The 16,624-nt window shown below is 49.1% G+C and overlaps 1 protein-coding gene across 3 annotated transcripts in view; it reads right to left on the bottom strand.

Annotated features, from left to right (window-relative positions):
• Positions 1-16,624, bottom strand: part of RIN3 (Ras and Rab interactor 3) — a 186,666-nt gene that overhangs the window by 130,068 nt on the left and 39,974 nt on the right. For all 3 annotated transcript variants that reach the window (XM_010384501.2, XM_030931174.1, XM_010384502.2), the window contains exon 2: positions 14,074-14,278. In XM_010384501.2, the coding sequence (XP_010382803.1) occupies positions 14,074-14,278 (205 nt within the window). The remainder of the gene's footprint in view (positions 1-14,073; positions 14,279-16,624) is intronic.

Raw genomic sequence — 16,624 nt, 5'->3', positions numbered from 1 at the left:
AGCCAGTTACCAGCCCTGGGACGCTGGGTGATCGTATGGTTTCTCTGAGCCTCTGTGTTCTTGTCCATAAATGGGGGTGGCAACACCTGCCACCACCTAGCAGAAACAAAAAATGAAACCAAGGCCCTGCCTCTCTGGTTGGAAGATGTATGGAAAAGTTGCAGAGGAAAGCATCCAACAGGACGCTCACTGAGGACCATGCTCCACTCACCCCACCTGCAGCTGGTTTTGTGCTTCTGTCTCCTGGTCTCAGGCTCCACCTAGACCTGGGAGTCTGTCCACCATGTGTGTTTACTGTGAAAAAGAATCAGAAGGGATTGCCTGACCTCAGAAGAGATGAAACTTACAGATCCAGGGCAAGAGGAGGCGAATGCAAGATTATAAACTAAGAGAGTGGTTCAACTCCATAGCACGGAGGCAGAAGTTAAAAGGGCGGCTAGTGTGTGCACACTGGGCCAGGCGCCTTACAGGTGCCAGGACTGGTATCACTCAGTCCTCCCCAGAGCCACACAGGTGGCAACTGCTAGAGCAGGACTAGGGTCAGGCATCCCCACCACATGGTGAAGCATCTCGCTCCCCTCTCGCTGTTGGGCTGTGTTATCTACACAGCGTGTCGACAGGGCTGGAAAGTCCCCGAGGTTGGACTCTGCCAGCTCCCCAGTTCTGAACCCATCACCCACCCTTTCAGCATGGTCACAGGGCTCTCGTGTGGCTCTTGTCTTCTGACTGAAAACCATGATAAGGCGCTGGCCTGGGGGGCGGAGGAGGCTGGAGGCTGTGAGTTCACAATGGAGAGGGGGCAGGGAGGGACTCTGAGTTTGGCGTGGCTCCAGGAGTCCTCTGATGTTTCCTGCCCAGGTGGTCATGGGTGAGGGTGACACTGACAGGTACCTGCTGTGGGCAAGAGCCCAGGTCAGTGGTCTGCTCTGGCCAACTGGAATAAGAGGGTCTGTTCTGTTCCTCTCTGGGGAGGTTTAGCTGCTGAGCTAGTCATGGAGACCCTTCTAAAAGGTATTCACAGGCAGCACCTCAAAAACAGCATCACTGTGCTGCAGTGACACCTGAAGAACATTTTAGATTATATTATGGTGAATTATCTCAGCTTAAACCTGGCAGAGTCTGGCCCAAGTCAGTGTCAGGCAGCAGCCATCTTCATGAGTTATTTATATCCACATCCAGCAGCCATCTTCATGAGTTATTTCTATCCACATCGCCCCCCTGCCCACTCCCTGATCGGGTGTCCCCAGGTCATACTTCAACAGGATGTTGCCCATGATGGCTGTTACAGGTGAGTACATGGTGGGGTGGAGAGCTGAAGGACCACCCAGAGCCCTTTCTCCAACACCTTTGGGGTTTCTATGTGAAAAGTCTCAAAGCCCACCCCCCTTTCTGCCCCCTGCAGCCAGCTGTTTAGAGACACAGTGAAACACAAATACTACCTCTGCCCCTCACCAGCTGTGGGCAAGTTACTTTTACTTCTTGGGGTCTCAGTGTCCTCATTTGAACATGAGGACAGTAAGATACATCATTCAGGGTTGCTGTGAGAATTGCTAATCATGTATATAAAATGCCTGGCACAGAAAATGTACTTAATAACTTATAATCTTAATTATAATATTAATTATTATTATAGATTGCTCTCATTTACTGATCCAAATCACATGCTATGATTTTAAGTGCCTAATATCATTAGACAAATAAATGACAACTATTAATAGGATTATTCTATGCTTGCAGCTGGACCAAAGAGACAGGAAAAAGGACTCAAACAGCATTCACCTCCACAGTAGATTAAAAAGAGCCACAAAGTCTTTGCTGCTCCCCCTATCAAGAGATGGAGTCTATTTTCACCTCTTGGTGAAAATAGCATGGCCTTGGGACTGGCATTGACCAAAAAAATGCAGCAGAAGAGACACTGTGGAGTTCTGAGCTTGGGCTTCAAGAGGCATGCAGCTTCCATGTCACCCTTTGGACTATGCTGTCATGTAAAGAAGCCTGAACTAGCCAGCTGGAGTTGTATGGCCCAGCCAACAGCCAGCACCCACCACAAGGCACATGAGTGAGGCCATCATAGACCATCCTCCTCTGGTCAAGTTGCCAGATGATTGCAGCTGCATGACTGACCCCAGAAAAGACCAGCAGAAGAACTGCTCAGCTGAACCCATAGAATTGTGAGCAAATATAAAATAGTGACTGTTGTAAGTCACTGAATGTTGGGTTGGTTTGTTATGTAAAGTAGGTAATGATATAGCCATGAGGTATATGGACATGGGGCCTCCACCTTTGGATATCCCCCTACTCTCTTCCATCAGGCATTGCTGATGAATACACACAGCTCAGTGGGAAACTTTCAAAGCCAGTGATGTGGTCCAGCCCCTCACTCTACAGCCAAAGAAACCCAGAGAAGTAAAATGATCTCCTGAGGTCACACCACTTGTGAGTGTCAAAGCCAGAACAAGAATGTAAGACACGTGACCTCCAGGCCACATTTATGACCACTACAATACATAACCTCCAGCCCAACCAACCCACTGGTGTTAAATAAGCATGTACTCCATGCCAGGCACCAGGCTAGGGATTTTAGATACCTGCAACAGCTCCTTCCCTGAGGCTCTGAATATCACACCCTCTATGCAGATGAGAAAATTGTGTGAGGTACAGGTTGGTAAGGAGACGGGAAAGGGGATGGGCATTCAAGCGGCAGGTCCGGAGTGTTGGACCTTGAACCCTTTCATGTAAGACCTTCTGCCCGCATGCTCTGGAGCCAAACTTTCCAAGTTTAGTCCTTAGTTAGCCACTTGGAGCTATGTGAACTCTCTGGGTGGCTTCTTTTTCTGTGAAATGGGGTCATAATAGTCCCTGCCTGTGACACTTACTGAGTTAGCTCCCCAAGAACCAGTCCCCTCTCCCCTTCCTTGCTAACAGACCCTGATTCCGGTTCCGGTGGCAAAGTGCCCTGACTCAGGAGATGTATCACATTTGGTCAGAGCCAATCTTGACCATACTGCTCTCCTTGGCCATTCACCCCCTTTCCTAGCCTTCGTCACATCACGGGTGACCAATAAAGCATTTGGAACAACACGTGTTCCCTAACAATAATGCAGAGCCTAGGAGGAGAAAGCCATTTGCCTGTGACCTCCTGCCTTTGAATGGGTGAGGTGTCTGGAGCTGCAGCTGCCATTCTGCAACCATGAGGTGAGAAACCTGAGGACCAAAAGCCAGCACCTTGAAGACAGAGGAATAGAAGGGTAGAGAGAAGCCCAGGCAGAGCAGTGAGGGAACACAGTGGGAACTGAAGGCATCAAAGAGCTGCTAAACTAGCCCTGGACTCCAACCTCCAGACTTCTTCCCACTACATAAACAATAGCATCCTTATGGCTGAAGCTACCATAGCTGGGCTTGCTGTCACTTGAAGTTGAAAGCATTCACCATCAACCCAGTGCCTCAAAGGATTGTTGAAAAGGCTGCACAGGTGGTATCAGCAGAGTGCCTGCTGCATAGTAAGCAGTCAATATGTGGTACTTCTGTCAGAGGTGATCCATCTTGATTTTCTTATAGCTCCAGAGCACCTTTCTTACAGCTCAAGAGAAGCGCCATCTTGAATAGGGGCTGGGGCAGCTGAGACCGGCTGGGCTGCATTCCCAGGAGGTTAGGCATTCTTAGTCACAGGTCACAATAAAACAAGATGTGGTAAAGAAGCTGGCCCAAACCCATCAAAACCAAGATGGCAATGAAAGTGGCCTCTGGTCATCCTCGCTGCTCATGATGTGTTAATTATAATGCATTAGCAAGCTAAAAGACACTCCCACCAGCACTAAGACCGTTTACAAATGCCATGGCAGTCCAGAAGTTACCCTATATAGTCTAAAAAGGGGGGAAATCCTTAGTTCCAGGAAATGCCTACCCTTTTCCCAGAAAACTCATGAATAATCCACCCCTCGTTTGATCAATAAATAACTCTAAGCATATTCATTCGAGCAGCCCGTGCTGCTGCTCTGCCCATGGAGTAGCTATTCTTTTTTTTTTTTTTTTTTTTCTTTTGAGACGGAGTCTCACTCTGTCCACCAGGCTGGAGTGCAGTGGCGCGATCTCGGCTCACTGCAAGCTCTGCCTCCTGGGTTCACGCCATTCTCCTGCCTCAGCCTCCCTAGTAGCTGGGACTACAGGCGCCCGCCACCGCGCCCGGCTAATTTTTTGTATTTTTAGTAGAGATGGGGTTTCACCGTGGTCTCGATCTCCTGACCTTGTGATCCGCCTGCCTCGGCCTCCTAAAGTGCTGGGATTACAGGCGTGAGCCACCGCGCCCGGCCGGAGTAGCTATTCTTTATCCCCTTACTTTCCTAATAAACTTGCTTTCACTTTACGCTGTGGACTTGCCCCTGATTCTTTCTTGCCTGAGGTCCAAGAACCCTTTCTTAGGGTCCGGCTTGGGACCCCTTTCTGGTAACACTTCCTCCCCCAGACCCCCTCTACCTGCCTTCTGACCCTGAGAATGAACGTCACAAAGCCCCTAGCATTCCTGACGTCAGTGTTCATGGATGGCTCCATGAATCCAAAGGACAACAGGGCAGGACATGGGGGGGGCAGGACATGGGGGGGCAGGACATGGGGGGGCAGGACATGGGGGGGCAGGACATGGGGCGCCCTGGACAGGGAAAGACATCCTGATGGGCAGCTCTAGACTTCAGGGCTCAACCTCGATGGGAAGAAGAGCCAGGCAGAGCAGATGAGCCAAGTGGAGCAGTGAGGGAACACAGGAAGGCAAGTGCTGGTGCGAGGGCCACCTTTGTCCACCTCCAGGACACTCACGGGGGCTGCCCGGGGTTCCTACAAACAGAGCAGTTCACATTCATGCCCATGGTAATACCCTCCATCTGCCACTGCTCCTGAAAGCCTTCCCTGATTAGCCACTAACAAAACTTGCTAGGCCCAGTGTCCTTACTCAACCTCTCTCCTCTCTGGGAACAAGCCTGGTCTGACACCTTGCTGAGTCAGCTGTTCCTTCGTGTGTGTGTGTGTGTGTGTGTGTGTGTGTGTGTGTGTGTGTTTCCTCCATTTTTCATCCCTCACTGCATTGCATTAGGGATCCTCAGAAAACAGAAAAATCCTTTTCCATCAATTGTACAAACTGCTGGGCTCTTGCCACTGTGAGAGTCCAATTTTCTTTGAAGAGTTAGCATTCCCCCACGCAACCCCTGCCAAAACAACAGCGGGCAGTGTCAGACACTTGTGTCCTTCCTAGTTCTGACATTGGTTTTCTCTGTGTCCTTGAGCAAGTCACTTCCCCTTTCTGAGCTGGCTTTTTCCAGTCCATAACAAGGGAGGTAGGCTGAACAATTCCAGGACTCCTTTCTTCTAGAAGATACTCTTCTAGCATCAGTGCCCTGGGGTTCTTTCCCAGTCCCTAAGAGTCTTGCAAGAGGGTGAGTTTCATGGTAAATTAATGCAATCCAGGAAATAGTACCGCCAGTCTTCAGACCCTCTTCCTGTCTATCTTCAGCCAGGGTGAGTTTTGGAAAGACCAACTTATTTCACTAACAGCTGGGACAGAATATGCTTAGGGAGAGAATTATGCAGCCACCACATTCCCCTCTTCCTCTCCAAAAAAATACATAAAAATCCAAAGCTAAATGCACCATAAGGGGTTTTGTTTTTACTATTCATTTTTGGCCTGGACAATTCAGAGCTATCTGCTTTTCCACTTTTGTTATTTTAGGATTATTTTCCAGCTGCTTGGGGAAAATTTCCAATCATGCCCATTAGGGCAGAAACAGAAGTGGCTGGCTTTTTTTTTTTTTTTTTGAGACGGAGTCTCGCTCTGTCGCCCAGGCTGGAGTGCAATGGCCGGATCTCAGCTCACTGCAAGCTCCGCCCCCCGGGTTTACACCATTCTCCTGCCTCAGCCTCCCAAGTAGCTGGGACTACAGGCACCCGCCACCTCTCCCGGCTAGTTTTTTTGTATTTTTTAGTAGAGACGGGGTTTCACCGTATTAGCCAGGATGGTCTCGATCTCCTGAACTCGTGATCCGCCCGTCTCGGCCTCCCAAAGTGCTGGGATTACAGGCTTGAGCCACCGCGCCCGGCCAGTGGCTGGCTTTTCTTAGAGGCTGCATCCACAGGGGTTGTGCCTGTGGAGGCTGGCAGTCCAGTGGCTGGGGCCCATCCTGGACAAAGGTCCTCATATCCTCAGTCCTTACTCTGACAGAGCTTAGGGGTGTAGGTGTGTGTGTATGTGTGTGTGTGTGTGTACACAGATCTGTAAGAAAGTCAAGCCACAAATCGTCAGAACCACTAAGGACTGGAAATGGAATAAAGGTACATATTGCCCAATATCTTTATTTTACATATGGGGAAACTGAGGCCCACCTTTCCCATTAGCGTAGCACAGAGCAGCAATTCTCAACTCTGGCTACACGGCAGAATTACCCAGAAAGCTTTTAAAACATGCCAATGGCTGAGGCTCACTCCAAAACAAAGAGAGAAGCATTTCTGGGGGTGAGGCCAAGACACTGTTTTTTATAAAGCTTTTAGAGACAGTCAGTTGTGGGTTTAAATCAAGTTCTACAACTTGGTAGCCATATGACTCAGGCAGCCTTCTTACCTTCTCAGAGCTGAGTTTCCTCACTTACAGAATAGAGATTACACCCCTGTTTTGCAGGGTTGTTGGAAAAATGAGAGATGGTGCTTAGTCCAAAGTAATCCTGCAATAATTGATGGTTATGCCTTTTCCCCTGGTCTCACAACAGAGGCGCTTCACTGAAGGTTTTTTTTTTTTTTTTTTTTCTTAGACAGAGTTTTGCTCTTGTTGCCCGGGCTGGAGTGTAGTGGTGCGATCTTTTCTCAGTGCAACCTCCCGGGTTCAAGCGATTCTTCTGCCTCAGCCTCCCAAGTAGCTGGGATTACAGATGCCTGCCACCACTCCTGGCTATTTTTTTCTATTTTAAGCAGAGATGGGGTTTCACCATGTTGGCCAGGCTAGTCTTGAACTCCTGACCTCAGGTGATCCACCCGCCTCGGCCTCCCAAAGTGCTGGGATTACAGGCATGAGCCACTGCACCTGGCTCACTGAAGGTCTTTACCAAACTAATACTGAACAGAATTGGTACTCCTTGGGTTCATACCTAGGGAGGGTGCTTTGAACCACCGAGATGGCTGGTCCATAGTAACCACAACTCAGGTTACTACAACTTTTAAGCCAACCCTTCACCTCCTTCACCACCAAAAGCAACCTTAAAAGAGGTTTCTTTTATTGAAATCCACCTTGGCCTAGAAGCAACTGACTCTCCAGTAGCAACAAACACCCATGGTGCCCAGATCTTGGTTCCTAATATCATTCTCTATAAAAGGAACGAAAGCTTCTTGGAGAAATGGCTGATTCTAGGACTGGGGCAGGAAATATATAAGATGAGCGTGGAGTGTCTTGTATTGCCAGGAAATAACGACGTGTTCCAAAAAACAAAACACACACCCACATGCACAGTGAGGGTGGTGTGTCAAAGGCATACAGGAGCCAACCGAAAGACTCCCAGGCGCCAAAGTTGGAACACTTTGAACAACAAAATAATTAAAGTAATATTGGATTATAGTCCAAAGTATAAAAGTACCCCTGATTCCACAATGGTATAAGTAAATGGCTTAATAAATAGATGGGAGAGAAGAGGCAAATCTCTCGCACAGACAAATTCCAAATAGTATATTAGATACCAAATCAAGGAGGTGGAGTATAATTCCCCATTCCTTAAAGGCAGGGTGAGCACGCCAACTGCCTTCCAAAAAGTACAGTCTAGAGAGGCAGTGGGGGAAAGAGTCACTTTGAAGTGCAGAAACCCTGTGAACACAACCTCAGCAGTTGATCAAGGTCAACTTCACCAGTGGTAAGTCATTCCGAGAGTCTGTTGCCTTCATATGATGTGATTAGAATATTTTACCACTGTGGTCTTCCCCAAATCCCTAACCCCAGTCTAACCATCAGACAAGTCCTGGTCGAGGAACATTCTACAAAATACCTCATCACTGTTCCTCATAACTGCCAACGTCATCAAAAACAAAGGAAGTCTGAGCAAATGTCACAGCCGAGAGAAGCCTAAGGAGATAAGATGACTAAATGTAACACGGGATGTGATCCAGGAGCAGAGAAAAGATGTTAGGTAAAAGATGGCCAGGCATGGTGGCTTACGCCTGTATTTCCAGCGGTATGGGAGGCCGAGGTGGGAGGATTGCTTGAGCCCAGGAGTTCAAGACCAGCCTGGGCAACATAGGGGGATCTCGTGTCTACAAAAAGTAAAAACTAAATTAGCTGGGCATGGTAGTGTGTGCTTGTAATCCCAGCTACTCAGGAAGCTGAGGAAGGAGAATCACTTGAGCCTAGGAGGTAGGCTGCAGTGAGCCGTGATTACACCACTGCACTCCAGCTTGGGTGACAGAGCAAGACCTGTCTCAAAAACAAAACAAAACTCAGGAAATCTGAATAAAGTATGGGCTTTAGTTAATACTAATGTATCAAGATCAGTTTCTTAATTGTGGTGAATGTACCACACTAATGCTAGATGTTAACAACGGGGGAAACTGGTGTGGAGTATATGGGAACTCCTTGTACCATTTTTGCAACTTTTCTGTAAATCTAAAACTATTCTAAAATAAAATTTTTTAAAAAATCAGCCTGAATGCAGAATAAAGGTGGCTGTTGGTTGCCTTGCTTCTGGATACACACAAATCAAAAAATGGGCCAATATGTTCCCAAAACCTTATCAGAGAAGCAGGCTGCAGGGAGGGGAGGTGGATAGCAGGGAAGGGGAGGGATGTGGTCAAGGTCATACAGATATTTGGAACAAAGGGCCTGGATCTCCAGCCTCCTGAGCACCAGCGCCAGATACAATGAAGCACTATGTCTCATCGGTGCCAGCAGGGGTAGACCTAGGTGGTCTCTGAAGACCTTTTGAGTTCCCACAGCCTGGGGACCACCTATGGTGTCTGTATCTTTTTTTTTTTTTTTTTTGAGACAGAGTTTTACTCTTGTTGCCCAGGCTGGAGTGCAGTGGCGCGATCTTGGCTCACTGCAACCTCTGCCTTCCCAGGTTCAAGTGATTCTCCTGCCTCAGCCTCCTGAGTAACTGGGATTACCGGCACCCACCACCATGCCTGGCTAATTTTTTGTATTTTTAGTAGAGAAGTGGTTTCATCATATTGGCCAGGCTGGTCTTGAACTCCTGACCTCAGGTGATCCACCCGCCTTGGCCTCCCAAAGGGCTGGGATTATAGGCATGAGCCACCGCGCCCAGCCTAGTGTCTGTATCTTTAGAAACAATGACATCATTGCACGGATGCCAGTTCCGTGGGAGCGCTATTGTGCAGCAAAGGGCCTTGCCAGCTGAAGATCACACCACACAGGCTCTGTTTTTACCAGCTGTGTGACTTCAGGTAAGTGAGCTGACTTCTCTGTGCCTCTGTTTCCTCATCTGAAAATGGGAACCCTAACGCCTACCTGATAGAAATTGCTGAGGATCAAGTAAGATCATGCATATAGCAACGGGTAAAAGTTGCCAATCTTTGTACCAGCACATGCACTCAGGGCCTTCCTTATGCTTGAAAATATAGAGGTGCACGGGAGGAGTGGGGCGTAAAGACAGACAGCAGGGAAAGCAACAGATGGCACAGTTCCTCCACTCTGCTGTTCTCAGGGCTGACCCAGCTGCTGCGCCCTCAGAAGCAGGTGGAGAATGGGCGGCAGTGGGAAGGGAATGGTTGATTCATTTAGTGCAGTCACCTGCGGTCTCAACAGCTTCTATACTCAGCACCTGGATTGTAGCAGCGTTCTCTGGGCTTCAGCTGCCTGAGTGCCTCCCCCTGCCGGGGCTGAAGGAGTGTCCGGGCTTCTTGCACCACTGAGGCTGGGATTAAGGCCTAAGGCCTTGCTTTAACTTGCGCTCACCTAGAAAATGAACTAAGTCCCATGACCTTTGCCTCTTGCCACAGGCCCTGAGCAGCCTAGCCTGGCTTTGTCCGTTTGGAAGAAGTAGACCTGCACACCTGCTGTCCTCATTCATTTGTTCCAGTGAACAATCAGTGCCAGGCTCACTCTGTGCTCCCAGACCCGAATCAGTCAATGGTGTCACAGGTAGATGAATGCAACATGGTCCTGCTCTCCAGGGTTCCAGTAGGCTCTAATCCCGCCACTCTCTATCATCCTCAAGGGCCCCAGCCAGGCTCACGTCCACCTCTGGGCCTTGGCCCTTGCTGTTCCATCACCCGCTGCTCTCCAGCAGACTCTGTCAGCTCCCCTCTCCCATCCTGCCGATCCGTCCTTCATGACCTAGCTTGGTGTCTGCCTCCTCCAGGAAGTCTGCCCAGATCACCCCACCTGGATGTGCTCTCTTCCTGCTCCAGGTAACTCGCTGCACTGCCTTTCACAAAGCACTTAGCTATCCCCTCCTGGTGCCTTTACAGTTCATATTTGTGCATGGAGTCCCCACCAGACCCTTGGAGAAGACAGTGGTAAGATTGTATCTTACCCATCTTTATAAACGTGGCTCATATCCAAACCCATCCAGTACTGGTTGATCTCAGAAAATTACTTTCATGTCTTTCCTGCTACTCACTTCTGGAGGGATGGGCTTGAGCCTTGCTAGGCCTCGGTTCAAACCTCAGCCCTGTACCTCACTAGCTGTGTGATCTCTGGGAAAGTTAGCCCACTCTAGTGGTAGGTATGGCTGGTGTCCCACCCATCCCTGTGGAGCCTTATCTTTTTAGTCGACTCCAGCCCTCCTTCCACTAGCCAGCTCTGCATCTCTTCACCCAAGGACCGTTTCTGGCAAGAGTCAGATCTTACAGTCCAGGAAGAGAGAAGGGGGCTGGGCATGGTGGCTCACACCTGTAATCCCAGCACTTTGGGAGGCCGAGGCAGGAGGATCCCCTGAGGTCAGGAGTTCGAGACCAGCCTGGCCAACATGGTGAAACCCTATTTCTACTAAAAATACAAAATTAGCCAGGTGTGGTGGCACATGCCTGTAGTCTCAGCTACTCAGGAGGCTGAGGCAGGAGAATCGCTTGAACCCAGGAGGTGGAGGTTGCAGTGAGCTGAGATTGTGCCACTGCACTGCAGCCTGGGCAACAGAGCAAGACTCTGTCTCATAAAAAAAAAAAAAAAGAAAAAAAAAAAAAGAAAAGAAAAGAAAAAAAAGGAAGAGAGAAAGTGCTGGAAGATGCATCCTCACAGCTCACGACTATCAGGAGTTGGTGAATAATATGAGCTCCGTCACCCCTCGGGTGGGATAACCATGAGATGTGTGTTCCACATTGGCTCCCAGAGTTCCCCAGCAGAATTCAGCTCCAGTTGCCCCCAAGGGTAACTCTCATGCCAATGTACCTTTTATTGGCATCAATCCCTTCCCCTGGCTTGGTTCCCCTACTGGTGCTTCCTGGGGTTACTACCCAAATAATCCACTTGCACTCAAATCCTTGTCTCAGGGTCTGCTTCTGGGGAAACCCAAACTAAAGCACTCCTCTTAGCCTCAGTTTCATTATCTGTAAAATGGGTATAATGGCCGAATTGACCTCACAGGATGACTGCAAGATGGTATCTGCAAAGCACAGAGCCTGGAATTACTAAGCATTCTCCAAAAGGAACCACTACAGTGATTTTCAGTTGTGCTTATTTTAAACTTTTTAATCTTTTTTTTTTTCTTTTTTTTTTTTTGTCAGAGTCTCACTCTGTCACCTGGGCTGGAGTGCAGTGGCGTGATCTGGGCTCACTGCAACTTCCACCTCCCAGGTTCAAGTGATTCTCCCACCTCAGCCTCCCGAGTAGCTGGGATTACAGGTTCGCACCACTGTGCCTGGCTAATTTTTGTATTTTTTGTAGAGACGGGGTCTCGCCATGTTGCCCAGGCTGGTCTTGAACTCCTGGGCTCAAGGAATTCCCCTGCTGTGGCCTCCTAAAGTGCTGGGATTATAGGCATGAGCCACCTCGCCCAGGCTAAGTTTCTGAAGAGAGGACTGAATCTTTTGACAGAGCAGTCATGACTATGTCCCACCCAGCTTGCTCTGGAGAGCCAGCACCTTCTCTTGGGACCACCCCCCACTGTCTGGTAATTCCCATCCACACACTTGCCCTGGACGTGCCCTTCTTGATGACCAAGAAAAATCCAGAACATGGCCATCCCTTGGCATCAAAAATTTTCCCCTTGGGCTGGTTTTGAGCGCATCCTCCCAGCAAGGGTGGGAAGCTCATTCCTGAGCACCTATCAGGGCAGCTGGGGATCAGAGGGGCTGAACACCCACTGCCAGGAGACCCTGGTTTTATTTTCTACCAGTCCTTGCCAGGCCAGTGGTCCGCCTGGTCTTGGCAGGACACTGCTGTGCTTCCCGGCCACCACAGTCCCCACTCCCTGTGACAGGGGCCTCTGTGGCAAGGGCAGGTTGGGACTTGGCAGAAGGCCCGATAAGTTCTAGTAATTCCGATTTTCAGGTCCAACTGGCGACTTGATGCATTTTACCTAGTCTGAGGCGAACGAGTCCATTTGCCATCTGAGCCCTGTACTTATATGTCTGGACTCTTCCTGGGAGGCAGACAAGTTCCGCAACCACAGCAGGGGAGAGACCATCAAAAGTGCATGGTGGCTGGGGGACATGAGTCCAGCTAAGCCAAATAAAACTGTGTGCTCAACACAGCACAGGGCACCCAGACTGCCTGGGTCCAGATTCCCACTCTGCTAGTTACTCACTGTGTCCCCTGGGGGAGGGCATTCAATGTCTTTGTACTGCAGTTACCTCATCTATAAAATGGGCAAGGCGGCAACGTCTACCTCCTAGGGCTGCTGTGAGGTTAAATGGGCAGATTCACATGAAGAACTTGCAAGACTGCCTGGAGCAAAGCAAGTACTCAGTGAATGCTTGCTGCTATAGAGGCATTAACACGCACGGAAAATGTGCGGACAGACGTAACGCATGCAATGTGACTTCGGAGGCAGACTGGTGGTTATGGGGCTGCAGGAGGGGAGGAGGGGGAGGGAGTCTGGAGCTTTGTTTTGAATGATGAGATGTTTTGGAACTAAATAGATGAGGTGGTGGTTGTACCACATTGTGTCTGTACTAAATGTCACTGAACTGTATACTTTTAAATGGCTAATTTTATGTTATATGAATTTCATCTCAATTAAAAAAAGAAAAAACTTCTGGGGAGTGAGTTTGGTTAGAGGAGGTGGAAAAGATCTTTACTTTTTACATTTCTGTCCAGCTTGGGTTTTTGTTAAATGATGAACATATATGTGTATCACTTTGGTAATTAAACAAATTCAAGTTGTTTTTAAAAGGAAGCATCGTATAGGAGAAAATGTGTGTGGGAGGTGAAAGGAACATATGATGAGCTCTGACTCATATTTCATCATCTATCACCTGCTTATATGTTGTCTAACTGTCTGTACGTCCATACGTTTATCCATCTATCTGTGCATCTGTCTGTCCGTCCATCTGTCCATCCATCCATCCATTCATCCATCATCTGTCTTCCCATGCAATATGAACAAGAGCCTTGGGGGCGGTGTGAATGCCCCTATTTCAAAGCAACAAAAGTGAGGCTTAGAAAATTTAAGCCGCATGCCCAATTCACAGAGCCTGACCTCCAAAACATCTTTTGACTCCATCACACAGCCCCTTATTTGCATATGTAAAACAGGGAGCATAAAGCCACTTTTTTACCCTAGTTCTGATTGATGCTCTCTAGACCCTGGATGCCTGGCTGAGCTCTCAAAGTCAGAGCAGGACAGCATGGTCCTCCTGACTGCATCAGTCCTGCCTCTCAGGTGCCCAAATGCCCAGAGAGCCTGCAAGCCACCCACTCCCTGCTCTCCAGCCATGAACACCTGCTCCCCAAAGCAGAAACCAGGCCTCTCACCAGCCCCCCATGTCTGTGTTCTGGGAAAAAATTGTGGTCAAAAAGCTGACAAATGTAGGAAAGGGAAATAAACAGGTAGCCATCTGTGTGGCAGCTGTTTCCATGTGGGAGCCAGGGCAGGTGTGGAGCACACCTGAGTTCCTCACAGGTGTATGTGCTTACTAATGGGAGACAGCCCCACTCACCCCGGCCACCACCCGGTGCAGGATCCTGGCCACCTCTGCCTGGCCCAGACTCAGCTGCAGCCACACCGGGCATGTTTTGATGAGCTTCTCCAGGATGCTGATGCCCTGGCGGCGAGGAAGGCAGTTCTTCGGGGTGGCTGGCAGACAAAGCCCCATGCCATCTTCCTCTTCCTCTTCCTCTCCTTTGCCAACAACTGGAACGGGACTGAAAAACAGAATCAAATGATCAGCCATCCTGCAGCCAACCCAGAGAGGGTTTACAACACCTGGGGATTCCATTCAGCCATGCTTACTTATTCAGCATTAGGCAGTCTGTGGCCCTCTGGGGAATTAAAAAAAAAAAAAATCAACAAACCACGGTCTTCACCTTAGGGCGTTTATATAGGAAACACACCTCAGCCCACCTGACTCAGGATGTGAGGCTCCAAGACGTTGTTCCTCCTTTTCTGGAATCAGAACCAGCCTGTGTGTGTTGGGATGGGGTAGGCAAACGTCAGGGTCTCGGGATCTCTCTTTTTTTTTTTTTTTTTTATTTGAGGCAGAGTCTCGCTCTGTCGCCCAGGCTGGAGTGCAGTGGATCTCGGCTCACTGCAAACTCCACCTCCCAGGTTCATGCCATTCTCCTGCCTCAGCCTCCGGAGTAGCTGGGACTACAGGCGCCCGCCACCTCGTCCGGCTAGTTTTTTGTGTTTTTTAGTAGAGACGGGGTTTCACTGTGTTAGCCAGGATGGTCTACGATCTCCTGACCTCGTGATCCGCCCGTCCCGGCCTCCCAAAGTGCTGGGATTACAGGCTTGAGCCACCGTGCCCGGCCAAGTCTGGGATCTCTTAAACCAGACAGAACTGTCAACAGTAGGCAATGCCCATTTCCCAGCGAAGCCCTCAGTTTGATTTTGCTGTTTCTTGGGTCTGTGAGAGCCAAGACTTCAGTCTGTGAGGAAACGGCGGGACACAGCTAGAGTACAAGTATAAATCTAACAGAAGCACAGTGCAACAGAAGTAGCTAATTGCAACCCAGGGTGGGTTGAGGAAAATGGGCGGCATTTAAGCAGAGCCTTGAAGAGGATTTTTAAAAACTTTTAAAGAGTAACACACACAGTGAAATGCACACATCTTGAGTGTACAGCTAGCCACATTTTTACATATGTCTACACCTGTGTAACTACCACCCAGATCAAGATAGCGAGATCTGCGCTGCCGTAGCCACGAGCCAGAAGTGATTATTGAGCTCTTAAAAGTGGCTTGTCTGAATTGACAAGTGCTGTAAGCAAAAGATATACACAGGATTTCAAAGACAAAAAGAATGTAAAATAGCTCATTAATATTTTTATTGTTTACATGTCAAGATAATTTATTTTAAGACAGATTCTTGCTCTGTTGCCCAAGCTAGAATGCAGTGGCATGATCTCAGCTTACTGCAGCCTCTGTCTCCTGGGGTCAAGTGATTCTCCTGCTTCAACCTCCCAAGTAGCTGGAATTACAGGTGTGCACCACCACGCCCAGCAAAGTTTTGTATTTTTTTTAGTAGAGACGGGGTTTCACCATGTTGGCTAGACTGGTCTTGAACTCCTGACCTCAAGTGACCCACCCACCTTGGTCTCCCAACGTGCTGAGATTACAGGTATGAACCATCACACCCAGCAAGATATTTTAAATGTGTCAGGTTAAATAAAACATTATTAACATTACCTTGCCTGTTTTAATATGGCTGCTAGAACATTTAGAATGACATATGTGGCTTGCATTAGATTTCCATTGGATGGTGCTGATATAGGACAGTTCTAGAAAGTTCCTTCTTACCCCTTCCCAGTCAACAATACCTGAGGATGTGTCAACACAGCACAGTGGGGGAAGGAGGATCACAGACCCAAGAAACAGCAAAATCAAACTGAGGGCTTTGCTGGGAAATGGGCTCTGCCTACTGTTTACGGTTCTGTCTGGTTTAAGAGATCTCAGACCCTCCCCAAGACCCTCATGTTTGCCTTCCGCATCCCAACACACACAGGCTGGTTTTGATTTCAGAAAAGGAGGAACAACATCTCAGAGCCTCACACCCTGAGTCGGGTGGTCCGGACGGTCTGTCTACTTTCTACCTAAGGCACCGGGTCTCTCAAGGGACCTGCAGGGGTGAAAACCTTAATCAGACAGACGAGGGTACTCAGAAAGCCACGAAGCTGTGGGTGGTGCCTTCCGTCTTGCCCTGTGTCTCTGTGATGCTGCCCAGGGGTACCAGGGATCAAGGTTGGCATTGATTCCAGAAGCATCCAGGGCATGTGCTGTAAGGAGACTCTCGGAGGAGGCGGGGGATGAGGCCAGGGTAAGCCCTGTAAAAGGGCACAGGAAAGTAGAACTACCCCTGTGGGCGGGGCTCTGGGGGCCCTGGGGGTTTTCAGGGTGGTGGAGGGGTTACGCAGCGCTGGATTAAACAGGCGCAGCAGTGTTGTGAATTTTCAGCAGTGGGTTTTCGAGAGAACTGACTGGGACTGCCTGTCATGAGGAGGGGTGTGTGAAGGTCAGTGTGCAGTTGTCTGCACCTGGGGAGAAAATTCCC

Source organism: Rhinopithecus roxellana, chromosome 5 (genome assembly GCF_007565055.1).
Source record: "Rhinopithecus roxellana isolate Shanxi Qingling chromosome 5, ASM756505v1, whole genome shotgun sequence".
Taxonomy (NCBI): Eukaryota; Metazoa; Chordata; class Mammalia; order Primates; family Cercopithecidae; genus Rhinopithecus; species Rhinopithecus roxellana.
Note: the sequence above shows the minus strand (reverse complement) of the source record. Positions and strands in the feature narration are given on the sequence as shown.